Source organism: Thamnophis elegans, chromosome 4 (genome assembly GCF_009769535.1).
Source record: "Thamnophis elegans isolate rThaEle1 chromosome 4, rThaEle1.pri, whole genome shotgun sequence".
NCBI classification, from domain to species: Eukaryota; Metazoa; Chordata; class Lepidosauria; order Squamata; family Colubridae; genus Thamnophis; species Thamnophis elegans.
The window spans coordinates 54,695,034-54,712,550 of NC_045544.1; the positions used below are offsets into that span (position 1 = coordinate 54,695,034).

Sequence of the window (17,517 nt, forward strand, 5' to 3'; positions counted from 1 at the left end):
CCACATTTACAATCTTTGCAGGTCGGCAAAGCAAAAAAAAAAAAAAGCTGAAGTAAAATCATGATGCTTCGTGTAGTTACGATTTCACTTAATGAAATAAGTAACAACTCGGTCCCAATTGTGCTGACTAAATGAGGATTCCCTGTATTCTGAAATACATACAGTATGTAGTACCCTACAAAACCACTCTGAACTAACATAAACCTAGAACTTCATTTCTGAATATAACAAATACCACAAAAGCCAATGCTGAAGTTAACATTTCTTTCTCTTAGCTCTTCCAGCACCCAAATCGACAAATAGTTGGGTTAACTCTACTGTTCAATATCAGGATGACTCTTATTATTAGCATTCATCCTAGAAATTGAAGGAAGGTAACTAGTCTCAAAGTAACCCAGGAATTAATACTTCACAACTGTGCTTCTGCAAGTAGTATCTCAATGATACGATCAGTCTACCTGTCGGTGAGAAAGTTGTTCTTTCAGACTCAAACGGCCAATTTCTGGAGATGTCAGAGTGGCTTGAGCTTGCTCTAAAGCTGTACGAAGAGCTTTCACTTCTGTTTCAAATTTCTTCATATCCTATAAATATAAAATGTGGAGCAGAAAATATGAGTTTCAAGCAAAACCAGAAAACATGATCCCAGATCTTAATGTTTTATGACTGATATATAAACATCTACAAGCCTTGCTTGGGGAGCCCAGAGGTGTGCATAGCCATGGGAATGGAGAGCACCCTAAATGTCTTTCTTTTATCTTTCAATTAACTTTGAAGAATGTTTCTAATCAACTTTTGCCCCTTTTAAAATTTTAACTTTTATGTCCTAATTTTATGTTTTAATATTTTATTGTACACCACCCAGAGTCTCTTACAGAAGGAGATGGGTATTCCAAAATGTGATAAGTAAATAAAAAATAAAAAATTTAAAAAAATAATTACAATAGAAGAATACATTTAAAAAAATAAAAATGAATAGCCACATCTAAATGAACTAGATTAGCATTTTGTTTTCCTAATACAGTTCCCACAGATGATGTACTATAAAGTGCTTTCCACATACTTTGGCTGCATCCTGAATATTTTGTAGCCGTTGTTTGATAGCCTGTTGTAAATCCTCAGTCTGTCTACGAAGATCTGACACTTGCTGAAACATCTCTTCAGTGAAATACACACTTGCCAAGTATTCTGTTTTTTCATTCATAGTTTCAAGATCCCTGGGAAGTTCACCAGCCTCTTCAAACATGGTCTAAATTGTATAAAATAAATGATGTTTAACTTTTCCAGCTGCAACTGAACTAAAGTTTAGGCTCAACATTATTGCAATTATTCCTTTTTTAAATAATAGGATATTTTTAAAAAGCAGCTATAACTTTGCTGAAATATCAATTGTATTTTGGAAATACATTTGCAATTTCTGCTAATATAGAAGCTTTAGAGAAATTAGATTGCATAATCTCTTTGTTTAATGTTACCTCTTATTACATCTGGAAACAGTTATCTAGAATTACTCCATTATCTGAAAAGATGCTAAGACAAAATGTATAGGCCTGAACTCCAGGAAGATTCATCTAAGTAAATTAGAAACTTGGAATTTCCAGTGCATGAAAAGCCTGATCTCGACAAAGCTTCTTAGTAGCTTTTCATTAATCTTTTAAAATACTCAATATTCCTATTAAACTACTGTAAATAGATTACTTGCAGTCCGTGATCAAGGATGTATGATATATCTTACTTTCCTTACTAGGCCAATCATTTCCTAGAAGACTCCCAATCACCCAGTATTCAGGGAAAAAATATTAAGAATGGCTTGAACATATGCTTTGAGAGATGTCTATCCTTATATGTTTTATTGAAATACACTGGTTAGATTTTAGAAACAATTTCCATAGGGCAAGGTTGCGCTGCCTCAGACAAATTTGCTGTGCAACGCCCGAGTTCTCCTGAACTCACAACTCCTGCTCAAACAGCAGGTGGCAATTGTAGCTAACTGGGCCTTTGTACAGCTTTGTATTGTGTACCAGTTGTACCCGTTCATAGATTGGAAGGCTCTTCTCACGGTCACATACCATAGTCATCTCCTGATTACACTACTATAATGCTCTACATGAAGTTGCCCTTGAAGATTAACTGGAAACCTCAGCTAATGCAAAATGCAGTGGAGTGGGCAGTTATGGGTCCAGAATAGCACATATTATACCTCTGCTCTGCAAGTGCATTGGTTGTCAGTTTGCTTGTCTAATTCAAGATGTTGGTTCTGACCTTTAAAACCTTTCTGGCATATGGCTGGGATATTTGAGAGATTGTGTCTCATCAATTATATCGGCTATTCTTATTGCACTAGGGATATTCTTGGTGGGGTGGGGGTGGATCCATGAGGTGAGCCTTTTCTACCAAGGTGTCTGCCTCGTGAAACATCTCCTCCCTTCAAAGTAAGGTTGAACCTATTCCTGTTGATTTCCTTCAAAATCTGGTTATGGCATCAGCCTGAGGGCTCCAGGAAAACGTGTGTGTGTGTGTGTGTGTGTGTGTGTGTGTGTGTGTGTGTGTGAACACACTCAAATCCACATATACAGTAAATATACTGTATGTGGGTGTGTTAGATATATTTTACAGGGGTATTTTGCATTCTGCAAAATGCAAGACACTTTGTCATGAGATGGGTTGCCATGTAAAATTTTTTAATTTATTTGAATAAATAAATACATTAGACATTAAAAATCAGCCTTAATGCTTTGTAATTCACAAAAGCCAAATCATTTTACATATCCATAAGTTAGCTCAGAAACTTCAGTGATGGATGGTGCCAAACAAAAGAAATCTCACTTGCATTAAGAGATACAGTAAAAATACTAGAGTTTGGGATTGGAAACTTCAGTTTATAGCTGTTTTGATGCAGCAATTCTCTTGTTTTTTGCTATTAATAAAAAAAAGTCTGTGGGCTATTATTACCTGATGAGACATAAATTGATTGCGAAGTATAGTAGCAGAATTCCACATTATGCTTCCATGTAATAAAATCTTGGCTTTTTCAATCCATTTTAGTATGAATTCTAGCATTTCATTATATTCATCTAAATGGGAAACAGCCTGCAAAAAAAATCAATACATTTGAAGAATAAATGTACACAGGACTTAGATCTGCCTTAGTATAATAGTACAGTGATTACCAACTCAATTCTTTAAATTCTTTAATATTTACATTTCTCAAGTAAAGTACCATATTATTCTACTAAACAACTTACATTAATGCATTGAATATACATGTGTGAATGCTAGATATAACAGTGGTTGAAAAGAAGAAAGTGTGGATAATGGGTATGCCAATATCAGGGGATGGTAGAATAGAAGTCAAAGAATTGGAGAAGATCACAAAATATCAAGATCTGAAAATCGAAGTTGAAAGTTTGTGGCATGAACTGGATATGGTGGTTTTAGTGATGCTGAGTGCCATATCAAAATAACCAGGGTGACAAATCTGTGCATTTTCATTCATCAATTACAAAAAGCCATACTGCTTGGATCCAAACATATACTATGCAGATACATAATGATATACTAGGTTCATGGGAAGAGGTTGAGCATACAAATGCCAACACCAACTAAAGAACTGGAAGCTGTGTTTTCACATTGCTATGTATATTATTATTATGTGGTTAATCTTTGGTGAGATTCACAGGCTTTGGGGCCGGTTGGTAGCCTAACAGCTCGAGTCCTAATCAAAGACCTAGGAAGGTAATGTCAGAGGATATAAGTTGTTCCAAGTAGGGTGGTTTTTTGTAGAGTCAGAATGTTCAAGTCAGGTAAATTTAGAATTTTCAAATAGCAAGGTAGCCTTTTAGGTATTGCTCCAAGGGCTCCAATTACAATTGGGACAATACATGATTTCTTTTTCCACAGTCGCTCAACCTCAATTTGCAAGTTCTGGTATTTTGTGATTTTTTTTCTTGCTGTTTATCTTCAATTCGTGCATCACTAGGTATTGCAATGTCAATGATCATACTTTTTCTTTTCAATTATTGTTATGTCAGGTGTGTTGTAGGCCAAGTGCCTGCCAGTCTGGATTCTGAAGTCCCACAAGATTTTGCCTTTCTCATTCTCAACCTGATGGTCCCAGTGGTTTTTGCTGTACTCAAATCCAAACTTTTGGCACAATTTCCAGTGAATGATCTTAGCAACGTGGTCATGGCGTTGTAGGTAGTCAGTTTATGAAATTTTGCTGCACTCACTGATCAAGTGGTCAATTGTCTCATCTTTCTCATTACAGAGGCGACATTTGCTGTTGGTAAGTAACATGTTGAATTTTTGCCTTCATGTAGTTTGTAGCTAAGGCTTGTTCTTGAGCTGCCAAAATAAAGCCTTCTGTTTCTTTTTTCAGTGTTCCTAATCTTAACCAGTTCCAAATTAGCTTTGGTCAGCTTTGTCTTCAATACTTTCAAGTATTGGCTATGCATAGCTTTGTTTTTCCAATTTTCAGCTCACTTCTCAATTACTTCTTTCTTATATTCAGCTTTTGACTTAGTTGTCTTTAAAAGGCCTCCTTTATTTATTTCTTTAATCATTGGTTCTTCACTTTTCTGGATGTAATCATTCAAGCTGTGTTTTCTTCTTCCACAGTCTGTTTTTACTTGTTGGAATCCTCGACCACCCTCTGCTCTTGGTAGATATAATCAGTCAACATCACTTTAGGGTGCAAAACATGATTCATTGTCATAAGCTTCCTTGTTTTTCTGTCCAAATTGTCCAATTCCATCTGGGTCCAGTTAATTATTCCTGCAGAGTATTGAATCACAGGTATAGCCCAGGTATTTATGGCTTTTATGATGTTTCCTCCATTCAATTTGGACTTAATATCTTGTGACTTCGTTGAATGTACTTGGATGAAGTTAATTCCTTGACTTTATTATGCATTAAGTCAGAGGCCTCTAAAATCCTCAAGTACTTGTAGCCTTCTTCTGGTTTTACTGCCTTTATCATTTATTCATTCTCAAGTTCTATTCCATCATCTTCTATGACCTTGCCTGCTTTAGTTGCCATTGTTGCACATTTGTCAGTTCGAAACTGCATATCAATGACTTGGCTAAATTCTTTTGTGCTTTCAATTAATAAATTCAGTTAAGCTTTTGTATTATTATTGTTGTTGTTGTTGTTATTATTATTATTATTATTATTATTGTACAATTGTATCACAGCGGCCAGTTGTTTCGCCGGATTTGGCATTGGTTACTAGTCGGGCCCCACCCAGGGGCCTAGGACGTCGTAACGTATTTTCGTAATATGCGTGCAGATCCAAGCAGTGCGGCTTTTTGCATTTGACTGATGGTGATTTTGTCAATTTTTAACTGTTTTAAATGTAATTCCAGTGCTTTTGGAATAGCACTCAGTGTGCTGATTACCACTGGAATTACCACTGCTGGTTTGTGCCATAATCGTTGAATTTCGATTTTTAAATCCTGGAATTTCATGATTTTTTCATGTTCCTTCTCGTCGACCCTGCTATTACCTGGTATTGTGATGTCTATGATTGTAACCTTATTTTTCTCAACCAGTGTGATGTCTGGTGTATTATGCTATTATTATTATTGTTGTTGTTGTTGTTGTTGTTGTTATTATTATTTCTGGTCCCTGGTATTTGTAATGCATTTTTGAATGTTCAGTTGGCTGAGTTTCATGTTTAATGAATAAAGTATATGATAATTTCTGGTAACTCAGATGTATTGGTCACATATTTGCTTTAATTAACAACTGACTTCTCTTTAAAAAAAGAAGAAAGAAATAAAGAATTAGGAAACTGAATTTGTAAAAACAGCATAGGGGATCATTTACGGAATTTGAGTCTTACACAAAAACTTTGCTCTACTAAAAGAAACATACAGTGAATGATAAAACTTCAGAACATATCGGTCCAATATGATGCCATACCTGATTTAGCTTGGATGCCTGTATTCCGCTTCCCTAATTATTTGTTGATGGAATTCTGTCAGTTTATTAATTTTGCCAGTCAGCTGTTTACCTAGCTGAGGATTTTGCTCTGCAAAGCTTTGGACAGCTGCCTCAAGTTCCAGAAGTTTAATGTTACAGCTGTCTAGTTCTTCATCCAGGTTCTGTATTAAAAGAGAATATTTATTCACAAGAAACTGGTGAAAAAATGTTTTTTATTCAGAATAATTCCATCACATTCTTAAGAAAGGAAAATTAAATTTTAAACAAAATATTTGACCTTTTGATCTCTTTTAGCTTGTGTATATTATTTGTCTTCTCTTTCAATTTCAGTTGAATTAAATAAGCTCTTTGGCTACGTCTTGAATTTTGTGGTTAAATTCTTGGTTTAATGTTTGTGCTGCTGAGCTTCTTTTACTTTGGCTTCAATCGCCAAGTGAAAAAAATCAAATTAAAAGTAAGGAAGGCAACAAATTTTACAGTGCATATATCAAAGAAAATGTGATGATGTTTCTTAAATTGGAAAAAGTACATTACTGGAACATATTGATAGAGTCACAAACATTTATAATACAAATAATGAATATCATAAATATAATGTATTAATATTCAATTGAGGACAGAACTTTTCCTTCTGGGACAGTATAAATGGGAAAAGGCCATGGAAGTTTATTGTAAGATATGAATACTGCAACAAAATTACTATATGCTATTACATATACAGTACTATTTATTACTACGCATTGTGGACCTTATCTATCAAATAATTTTGGCTGGTAGGATCCAGGAGAAGAGCCCTTTCTGCTATGGCTCCTGCCTGTTGAAACATTGTGCCCCTGAGATAAATCCACCTTTTGCCTTCCAAAAGGACCTCAAGACCTTCTCTGCCAACCTGACCTGGATCCCAGTGAAGATACATCATTCTGGAGATGGATTCAGAGATTAAAACATCACCTCCTCCCCTGATGCCTCTTGCTCTTTTTCTTACCATCTGTGAATTTTTAAATAATTTAATGTATTATGTATTGTTTTAATTTTTAATTGGGTTTTTAATGATATAAGCCACCTAGAGACACCTCCAGGTGAGATGGGAGCATATAAGGTTAAATAATAAATAAACATGCACAAAAAATGGAAAGATCAACATCACCCTTCATGGAAGAATGGTTGATGAAATTGAACAGACTGACTTCTTTGATTATAGTCATAGTAAGTCTGTATTGTCATTGTACAAAAATAATCAATGAAATTGGTTTTATTCTCACTGGTGCAATCCATGATAACAATACAAACAACATAATAGCATAAGGAATATTCAAAGCAAGTAATTTAGGGGAAAAGAAAAAGAAAGAAAAGAAAAAACTAGTCATATGTTTCCACGTGTACGTGAGTGATTGTGGTTGTGTTTAAGAGTCTGACACTTGCATCACTAAACTTGTGATTTATGATTTTTTATTATTAGGCAGTATAAACTATAGATGGAAGAGAGTTATAATGTAGAGAGTAAGAGGTTAAAATATAATTGTACTTATAACTGCTGTGAAGACTATCAGAAGCTACTTCTGAATATCTTTTTATTATTACTTACCTGTCTTTTTTTCCCTATTATCTCTATTTTTTTATTGTAGTTTAGCTTTGCTGTTAACTATTTCATTTTCTCTGTTCTATTTTAGTTTGCATTACTTCTAATACAAACTAAAATAGAGCAGAGAAAACATATAATGATATTTTATATGAACACAGAAATTCTATGGAATATAGAATATGTGCTACAGTGTTTCTTAACAACACTAGCCCTGTGAGATACGATGAAGTATCCAAGGTCATTCAGTAAGATTCAGTAGCTAGGAATGGATTTGAAACTATACCTTGTGGGTTTTAGCCTTAATCCTCGTACCAAAGTAGCTTTAATAGACATGAGTGATTTTCTTATATGTATTTTGAGATATAGGAAAAGAGATTACTCTAGAGATTACTCTAGAGCTGTGCTATCTCCTCCTTCTGCTTCATGTGATCCATGGTTGTGCATTCTGGGTGTATGCATAATATGTGTATGGTGGTGTGTCTAACCATACCACAGGTTAATTTTATATACAGAAAGTAATGCATAATCTGTCCTTTCAAGGAAATCATACAACAGAGGTGTGGAGCTTTGTTGAGAATTAACATGGATCGCCACCATATTTATGGTTGCTATGAGATAGTGGGGAGTAGATAATAGTTATGTGGTGTAGATGATTTTTTACTTTTGCATTCATTAATTACCACTACAGCTCAGTTCAGTGACTCTTGTAGAATTTAAGCGCTGAAACCTGTACTAAAATTATCATGCTAAATAATGTTTACCTGCTCATGTATATTTACTAGGCGCCAAGCCTGCTTCTGCTAATTGAAGAGACAGGCTCAGAGAGGCAAAATGGTATAAAGTCCCCAAGTATTTATTCTGCTGCTGTTCAGCCATTTTCTCCACTGCTTGACGGTGCATAGTGGCATCATTTAGGAGTGTCTAAAGTATATGGAAGACAAAAAAGAAATATACAATGTGGCTTGTTTCACATTAAATCTGGCATAGAAATAAATCTTGATACAATTACAAAGTATTTTTCATTGCCTGTCACTGTGCTCAGACCCTATGTAATCTTGGGTTAAGCCTTTCACAGAAGGCTTTATGGATTCTGCACTGATGCATAATAATAGGCTTCTCATTGGGTTAATCACAATAGGAGACTATAGCATCCTGTGAATGTTATAGGAGAAAAATAACAAAATAAATAGAAATTGTGTACCAGCATGTTGGGACATACATTATTAGATCTCTCCATTATTAAATAGTTCTTTTGGTGAATTATTAATTTTGAGGTACCTTATAAGATATAGTTACAAATTTTAATATATGTGCTGCTAAAGTGAGCGTAGGTTTTGTAGCTTGTACAGAAACATGTTGTAGCATTCTATAAATATACACACATTGCTTTCACATATTCACAGCATAAACTTGAATTCAATAATTGGTATATGTTTGGCATACCTGAAGTTTTTCAACTTGAGTATCACTGTCTATTGTAGGATTTATAAATATTCTCTTCCTTCTTGTATCCAAGTGTTACTTTATTAATCTCTTTTTCTACTTCTTCACGTTCCTTAATTCTTGTTTAACCACTTTCTCACTTTTTTCACCTTCTGTTGCATACTTTAAAAATATTTAGATGTTAGTTCATACATTTCATCTTATATACATCTGAAAATAGTACTAGTAGTATGTAATTAGCAAACAGAAAATATGTACAGGGATGAATTTTATTTAAGGTTGTGTTACAACAACTACTATTATTGTTATTGTTATTTAATAGGCAGGATCATAATGCTAAGTTTTAACCATTAATTTTTTCTATCAAAATTATTCTACATTTTACATATTTGGCAAATGGGCCTGAAGTAAGTATGGGGGACAGTAAATCAAAATTGGTAGTTTATTCCCTTTGCGAATATCTTCTTTACTTATTCACTTTATTCCAAGCAGTAGACTGCCAAGCAAAGGACAAGCTCAAGTAATCATTTATACAGGGCTTTTGAATATCTCTCACATTCAGCAATAGTGGAAAAATACAGCTATAGTCTAGTAACTATATTTGCACACTGAAGTAAACCCAATGTTATGCAAACACATTTATGTAATCAGAAGATTCAACCCCCTCCCCTCCTGCAGTACTGCCTTTACAAATTTAATTTGGAAAATTTGTCAAAATTCTAAAGCAGATTTGTGGGTGGGTGTTACAAATGGTTAGAATGGAACATGACATCAATGCTGCATGTTCCACTAGTTCTGCCTGTTCAGCTATAAGGAGAATGCAGAAATATAAAATGTTTTCTTACTTATGGTATCGGTCTTGCATTGCTTTGATTTCTTGCATGATGGGCATTTGTTCCTGGGAACTAGGTGTTATTTCTATATCTTGGAGCAAACTAAAAGAATGCTGCTTGAGGAGACCCAAGGATGATAGTTGCTGTTCGAGTTCTAGAATGAAATTACTGTGATAATCTAAAAGATCCAGAAGTTCATTCTTTGAAGCTTTTTCTACCGAGCTCTCTGGTAAGCGTTCGTGCAGCTGATCAAGCGTCTCTGTTGCTTTTTGCATCTAAAGATAACAATTTTAAACAAAAAAACACCAATCTATTTTTTTAAAGGCATCATAACTACATACATGCATGCATACACACACACACACACACACACACACACACACACACACACGTAACATTATAATCTATAATATTATCAAATTCAATATCTACACATTATGCACCAACTGTCATTGAGCCAGTTTGGCCTCAATGAATATACCCATTACAATACACATGGGATTCCAAAATCTTCACTAATTTTCTTTGAAGAGGATAGTCTAATTTTAAGACAAAGAATCTAAAGCAAAGCTAGAATCTGGGATCTGAGCAGATTGCCCTTTGATATATTTAATGGCATTACAGTGTAGCTGAGATTCCACAGAACTCTCGGGTTCTGAGAGAGGTTGTTGTGGGTTCCATAAGGGATTGTGACTGAAAAATCCCACACTTTTTTGTGCCATACAATGCTAGCATTCACAGTGGTGGAAATTTTTACCTGCTGTGATTCAGCTGCCACTTTGCTGTTGTTATAAACATTATAACAAGAGCTCAGAACCAAAATAAAATATTAGGAAAATGCCGATGGTGAGTGTATTGATTGCAGTTAGCAAAATGGCAATGCTGAATAAAACAGTTTGAATATTAACTTTATAAATGCAATGTACATAGATGATGCATTAATGGCTGCTATGAATATTTACAGACAATGAATAAACATGATCCTTATACCTTATCATCAAATACATTCCATTTCTGCACTGATTCTTCCAGAATTCTTTCTTGTTCTTGGGCAATGCTTCTAAGTCTGGTCCACCGCTGCCAGACAGTGGTCATAGATCGACTTATGGTTGCCTTACTGGATATATTGCCTATTTTCTCCAGCATAGATGCTTTTTCCTCCAATGAAGTGATTGTCTCATGAAAAGAGTTCACTGTAGAGACTAGAGACTGAAAAAAACAAAGGAAATTATCTTTCCTGTTTCACAAGACAGCTTTAAAATTTCAAGCAAATGTTTATGCATTATAGCAGAATAAAAACAGATATGCCCTTTGCTGAAATATTATAATTCCTCTTTCCATTAGGCATAATATTTACATGTAATGTGTCAACTCATGAAATTTTCCTGACTTGCTCCTGAGAGAGCCCTGATATGTTTATACTAGACAAGATGTAAGTTTTACTGAAGCATCCACTATTTTTGAATGTGTAAATAGATGAGTAGATGTAGGTGGATCAATATAGATATGCAAATGTGCTTCTGTTTATTCATATTTGAATATATGTATTATTTAATGCTCATCTTATAAACTATTCAGCTTAAATAGTAATTTAATGGTCATTTCACTGAATAGTGTTCAAAATATTACAAGCAAGTATGAAACAATATTTTTTGCAACGGTGAAAGAGCAGTGCAGTTGTGAAAGAGCCTATTTGACTTTAAAATAAAATCAGTACTGAAATGTTTTTACTTGTCTAAAAATAAAACTCTGATATTGAAAAATGCAATTTATGCAATGGAAAACTACATCATAAATTTAATCAGTTCTGAGTTTTTTTGTTATCTTTAGCTAAGAATCACCTCTTAGAGAATAGCCTTTTTTTACACCACAAACTCCTAAACCTAGTACACAAATGTTTGTGATTTAACTAGGAAAAAAAATGACTTTTAAAACTTTTACCTTATGTGATACTATTTTTTCTTCTGCTCCCAGTTGAGAAGAAGTTTTAGCTACAGAAAATTCAGATAATTTCTTTTCAGACTCATTCATCAAGTCAATGATGTGCTGTCTTGCTATTTGGTAATCTTGCCACTGAGACACACAACTTGAAAAATTAAATATAATAAAAAGTCATAAGTTATACAAACTATAATCTTAGAATGTATTGCAGATAAATAAATAATAATAAAGTATCTTACTATTGCTAACAAATATTCTTGCCATTAAACTAAAAGGCCAATGTTTAGACAGAAACTTTAAATGGTTTAATTTGATGGGAAAAAAATAATGTGATATTTTGCCATGCTTAGTCTCTAACTGAGATTATAGGATTCTAATAATGTTAGCCAGCAGGAAAATATGAACTTTAAATCTACCTTAGAGAGATAGAGAGAGAGGTTTGCAATTCTGATAAAATTGTAATGGTGTCCCAAAACAGAAAGTGCTGCCAGAAAGCAATTATTATTACAGTGGCTGAGCATTCAGATATGAGTGGCAGAATTGAAAATAAAGATGGATGCCTATCTATGAACAAGTATATTTTTTAAATATTGTACTTGTAACCAAGAGCAAAAACTGGGTTAATCTGCAAGAAGACACAACTAGTATGAGATCTCCCAGAAATAATTTATAAAGAAGCTCATGGGGTCATTCTTCCTTTTCCCAACTGAACTACATCATTTTATTCTACTGTATCATTTTTAAGGCAACCCACTGCAATTATTTATTAAATCATTTATTTAACATAGCATTTTATACAATGAACCAAGTTAGAGAAGATCCAGTATCACATGGTTTTGTAAATTCTCACTAATTACTTTATCAGTAATGGCCATAGGAGGTTTCAGTATTTTCTTCCTTTTAATAAAATAATGTGTTAAGCATTTCTGTGTCCATACTTTCTTCCTAGAGACTAATTGCAGTGTACTGTGCAGATATATGCTGTGTGTGTGTGTGTGTGTGTGTGTGTGTGTGTGTGTGAGAGAGAGAGAGAGAGAGAGAGAGAGAGAGAGAGAGAGAGAGAGGGAGAGAGGGAGAGAAAGAGAGAGAGAAGGCATGTGCTTGTATAATGTATATCTGTGAAGGTCCATGTTTGTGAAAGTTCCATCAAGATAGGTTTGTACATGTTACTTCTGTGTACACCAAAAACCACAGGGCTGAAACAGAATGAATAAAAGGTACCTTTGTAATAATTCTTTCTGACATTGTTCTTCTTGTTCTATTTCTATGCTCTTATCTTCTAAAGCCCTCACTTTCTCCTCCAGATCTTCTTTTCTGAGGGTCTGAATGAATGGCTCCATGTCAGACACAAGCATCTTCACTTCTTTCAAATGGAGTTGGAACTGTTTTTCAGTGTTAAAAAATTCTATGTGGTTTCTTAGGTTTTCTTCTGAATTCTCTGTATCAAGGCCGTTTTGTGCAAATTGGAGCAATACCTGAGCATCTTCAAGCCAGTTGTTAGCAGTCTGGGAAACTTGGTAGTATCTTTGGCAAAGACTGTATAACTTACTCAAATTTTCCTGAAAACAAACAAAATAATACAACACAAACAACATATATGAATAATAACAACAATAACCCTAATTCAGGGTTCAGCAAAAGGGTACACAAACTAGAATTCTACAATCAACAAATTGTTCCAGAATACTATACATCAGGATATTGTGCTGGACTTCATAAAGGGAATGTTTATCTAATTGTATGATTCACTAAATAAATCCATTAATATTCCAAAAGAAGTTTAAGATCCTGGAAAAGTCCATGGATGCCCAAGACCACAAAGTAGAAACTGCCATTCAAAAGTATTTCCTTTTCTCATTTAAGGTATTAAAAGCTTTCATGATGTCCTAAATAAAGGTGTGATCCTAAAGCTGTGATGGCGAACCTATGCTACGAGTGCCAGAAGTGCAGGCAGAACCATCTCTCCGGGCACGTGAGCTATTGCTTTCTGCTCTTCCAGGTTCCAGTGCACCGGCCAGCTAGTCTTCACACATGCAGGAGCACTGGAAACTGGAAGAGCAGAGCAGCTGCCCAGTGTGCAAGAGCATGCTGGCAAGAAATCTTCCAGTTTCCAGGGCACGCATGCATACAGCTCACCTGGTCCTCTGGTTTCTGGTGCGCATGCATGCACAAAGACCAGCTGGCCAATGTGCATGCATGTGCTGGATATCGGAAGAACAGCCACTCGGTGCGGATGCATGCACCGGAAAGATGATCTTCTGGTTTCTGGTATGCTTGGTCTTCACGTGTGCATGTGAGCCAGAAACTGGACAACCAGGAAACCGGAAGATCATCTTCCCAGTCCACGAATGTGCAGCGGGCAGCTGCTCTTACAGTTTCTGGCACTCGGTGCTGAAAAGGTTTGCCAACACTGTCCTAGAGCATATAACCTATGAAACAAGTTTATAATTAAATTATTGGCCTGGTATTGACATTTATTCCACAGTGAAAACAGGGATAACAAAAATATATTAAAGTGTTATCCCATAAATCTTGTGGCAAGAATTTTCAGAAATGCAATTTATGAAGTTGTCATATTTCTCACTATAGAGATAACATTATCTCCTGTGATGAAAAAAATTGTCTATGTGTAACAATGATTTACTCAAAACATGTATGTGAATAATGTGAATAGGATTTCCTGCTTGAGTGGGGCTTGAATTAGAAGACCCTTCCAACTCTGTTATTATGTTTTCTAGGCTTAAGGTGCAGAATGAGAGCACCAATTTGAGCCATTTTTAATCTTTATTTCATCTTTTTTTGCTTTAGATTATAATGAAGATCTGGCACCTATGTATGTATCACTGAAATGCAGCCTGAACAGATTTGTATTCCACTTTCATTATGTTGTGGTAAATAATTAACAATAGGAATGCAGGACATACTGACCTGCCTCTTTTGTATCGCTTCCTGGACTTCACTGTTGCGTTCAGAGAGCTCAGTAAGGCTGTTTTCCAAGTCCACAGGAACCAGTTCTTTGGCTTTCATATATTTCTCCTTTTCTTTATTGCTTAGTGCTCTCATTATCCTTAGGCTGGATTGTACTTCTTCCTGTTGGATCTGAACTGTGCGAATCTCTTCTTGAATGCTGTTCAGTTTTACATCCATGTTTAATGGTTCATTCAGGTCTGCTTTGATGTGTCCCAGCCAATCCAAAGAGCGACAGATTTCAGTTTGAAAATCTATGCTCTCTACCAGCCTGTTTTCACACTCCACCACTTTATCTCCAATGGCAGTGTGCAATACCTTCAGTATTTCCTGCCAATTTCGCACTTGATGATCAGCTCTTTCATGAACAGATGGGTCAAGCTGGGACGAAAGTCCTTCAAGATGTTCAGCAATATGTTTCAAAAGGATTCCAGAATCCTGAAGACTACCAGCGAGGAAATGATACATTTTTAGCTTTTCCTCAGCTGGAAGGGTTTCTTCATTTACTTCTGCTTCTTTTTCTTTTATGGAATTTAGTTTCATCTCAAGCTGCTTACACATTTCTTCATGTTCCTGATAAGCCACCATCATGTCTTCCAATTGGTTAACTTTCTGTTCTATCTGCCTTTTTAATTTGTGATACAGTGTAGCAAGCGTTAACATCTCTTCTGGTAGCCATGGCTGCCCAGTGCTTCGAAAGGCTTCCTTTTTCTGGTTTAATTCATCTATGGCACTGCAAAGGCTTATGACTTCACTTAGGACATTTTTGTAATCCTCCATCAGTGACACAACTTCTTTAGCTGTAAGAGTAGAGGGGGTTTTACGCAAATTTACAAGCTGATCTTCCACTTCAGACAGTGCCCTTGTTGTCAGTTCAAGTAATGATGCATATTCTTTACGGGCTGTAATTGCTTCTTGGACTTTACAGAATTTATCTTTAGCCAAAGCAATGATCATATTAAATTGTTGAGGCAAGGCACTGAGTTTTTCCTCGAGATAGGATCGATCCATTTCATTAAGTGATGGTAAAATTTCCTGGCCATCTTTCTGAACTATCAACAAAAGATTTTCATATTCAGGAAACTCTTCAAGAATCTGCTGATACTTAGCTAATTGAGAATAAAGTTCTGTGTTATTATTCATTAAATTGATTTCTGGGAATGAAACAATATCACATTGCTTTAACCAGTGGCATGCTTTATCCAAATCTTCTTTGAAGTATTTCCTAGAAACTACATGTCTTTCCAGATCCATTAATCGCTGGCCACATTTTTGTAAAATAGTATCATACATGTTTTGCAGTGTATGTAGTTTATCCAACACTTCACTTTTCTCTTCTTCTGTTGTTTCCTTCATAAGGTTCCTGCCCTGAGACCACAGTCCAGAGACTTCACTCTGGTAGACCTTAAGGCTGGCTTGTGTACTCTTACAAGACCTGATCTGTTTACTCACATCTTCTGGTAGCAGAGAGATATGTTCATGGCATATTACCTTTTTCTCATATTGTTTAATTTGATTCATGGCCTGAAGGGCTGCTAGGAAGAACTGAGTCCTGTCAGATAATGTCTTATTTAAGTGCCTTTTTTTCTGCCAAACCAGATCACTAAGGAAATCCACATGATTTTGGGCATCTGATAGACTTTTCTGGAGCATCTGTCTTTCATGAAGCCCTAAATTAGTTTTCACCCTATCAGCATCCTTTATTAATGTTTTCAAAATAAGCTGCTTGGCTTCTACCTCACTACAAAGAGTGAGGTGATCCATGAGAAAATTTTGAGCCAGCTCAGGAGGCGGGCTGTGTTTAAGAGCTTCAGAGATGCTAGGTTGCTGCTCTTCTGCCCACTCCATTAATTCTTGAAGCTTGGCTTGCACAACACTCAACTCTTGTAATGTGGTGACCGACAGTTGTATTTTCCTCTTGACTTGGTCCTCCAGCTGGATCCAGCACTGCTCAAAGTATCCTGACTGTTCTTTGACTAGTTCCCTATCATCCAAATTTAGATGTTCAGTCACTTTTTGCCTCTGTTCCTTTAAGTTTTCAAGAGCAAGCCGTTTGTCCTGCAGAGTCACTGACAACTTTTTCAAAGCCTCAAGATGTGTAGCTGTACTCTCAGCATCAGATCTGTTAAGCAAATACAACAGTGCATAGTAAATATTTGTATTACAGAGAAAGTTTTAGAGAAAACTTTTTCATCTTATACATGATTCTTATTGCAAAGTACTATGTGTGTGTATGTTTTGACTTACAACATATACCTGCAGAGTTCATAATATTAAACTCACATATAATTTCACCATTATAGCATCAAGTGTTCACCTTAGAGTTGGAAAAGGAAGAAACAAGTTAATTTATTAATGAAATTCATTCCAATGAGCCTCTACACTCAGCAGCTCAGCTATTGTTGGAAGGAGAAACATCTTTTATTTTGTCTTCTTGCCTCTATTCACCTGAAACTCTACAACAACGGACTTCAAAGTTTATTTTTAAATGTAGATCTGTGTACAGAAAGTGCAAGAAAGTTAGAGGTCCATGTAATAAATAAAAGGAATTCTGGAGATTGGCATAGGTCCTTTTCCTATTTGTCCATAGCTACCGAATGAACATATACTAACTAATTTGATTGATTTGATTTGATTTATTGCATTTCTATGCCGCCCTATTCCCAGAGGGACTCAGGGCGGCTCACAAACCAAAGCAAGGGGGGGGGGAATACAAACAGGAGGAAAAACAACAATGGACAAACAACTACAACAATTAAAAAAAACACTCAACAACCACACAATTCGAGCGGGGGCGGGGAACTCGTCAGC

At 35.5% G+C, this 17,517-nt stretch overlaps 1 protein-coding gene across 1 annotated transcript in view; it reads right to left on the bottom strand.

Annotated features, from left to right (window-relative positions):
• The window catches only part of SYNE1 (spectrin repeat containing nuclear envelope protein 1), a 300,005-nt gene that overhangs the window by 138,842 nt on the left and 143,646 nt on the right, over positions 1-17,517 (bottom strand). The window contains 19 exon segments of the mRNA XM_032216017.1: positions 459-581; positions 1,061-1,246; positions 2,950-3,087; positions 5,920-5,936; positions 5,939-6,101; positions 6,218-6,243; positions 6,246-6,281; positions 6,284-6,354; positions 8,270-8,304; positions 8,306-8,443; positions 8,966-9,009; positions 9,012-9,041; positions 9,044-9,084; positions 9,086-9,127; positions 9,811-10,073; positions 10,789-11,007; positions 11,740-11,884; positions 12,961-13,298; positions 14,668-16,828. Coding sequence (XP_032071908.1) covers positions 459-581; positions 1,061-1,246; positions 2,950-3,087; positions 5,920-5,936; positions 5,939-6,101; positions 6,218-6,243; positions 6,246-6,281; positions 6,284-6,354; positions 8,270-8,304; positions 8,306-8,443; positions 8,966-9,009; positions 9,012-9,041; positions 9,044-9,084; positions 9,086-9,127; positions 9,811-10,073; positions 10,789-11,007; positions 11,740-11,884; positions 12,961-13,298; positions 14,668-16,828 — 4,216 coding nt within the window.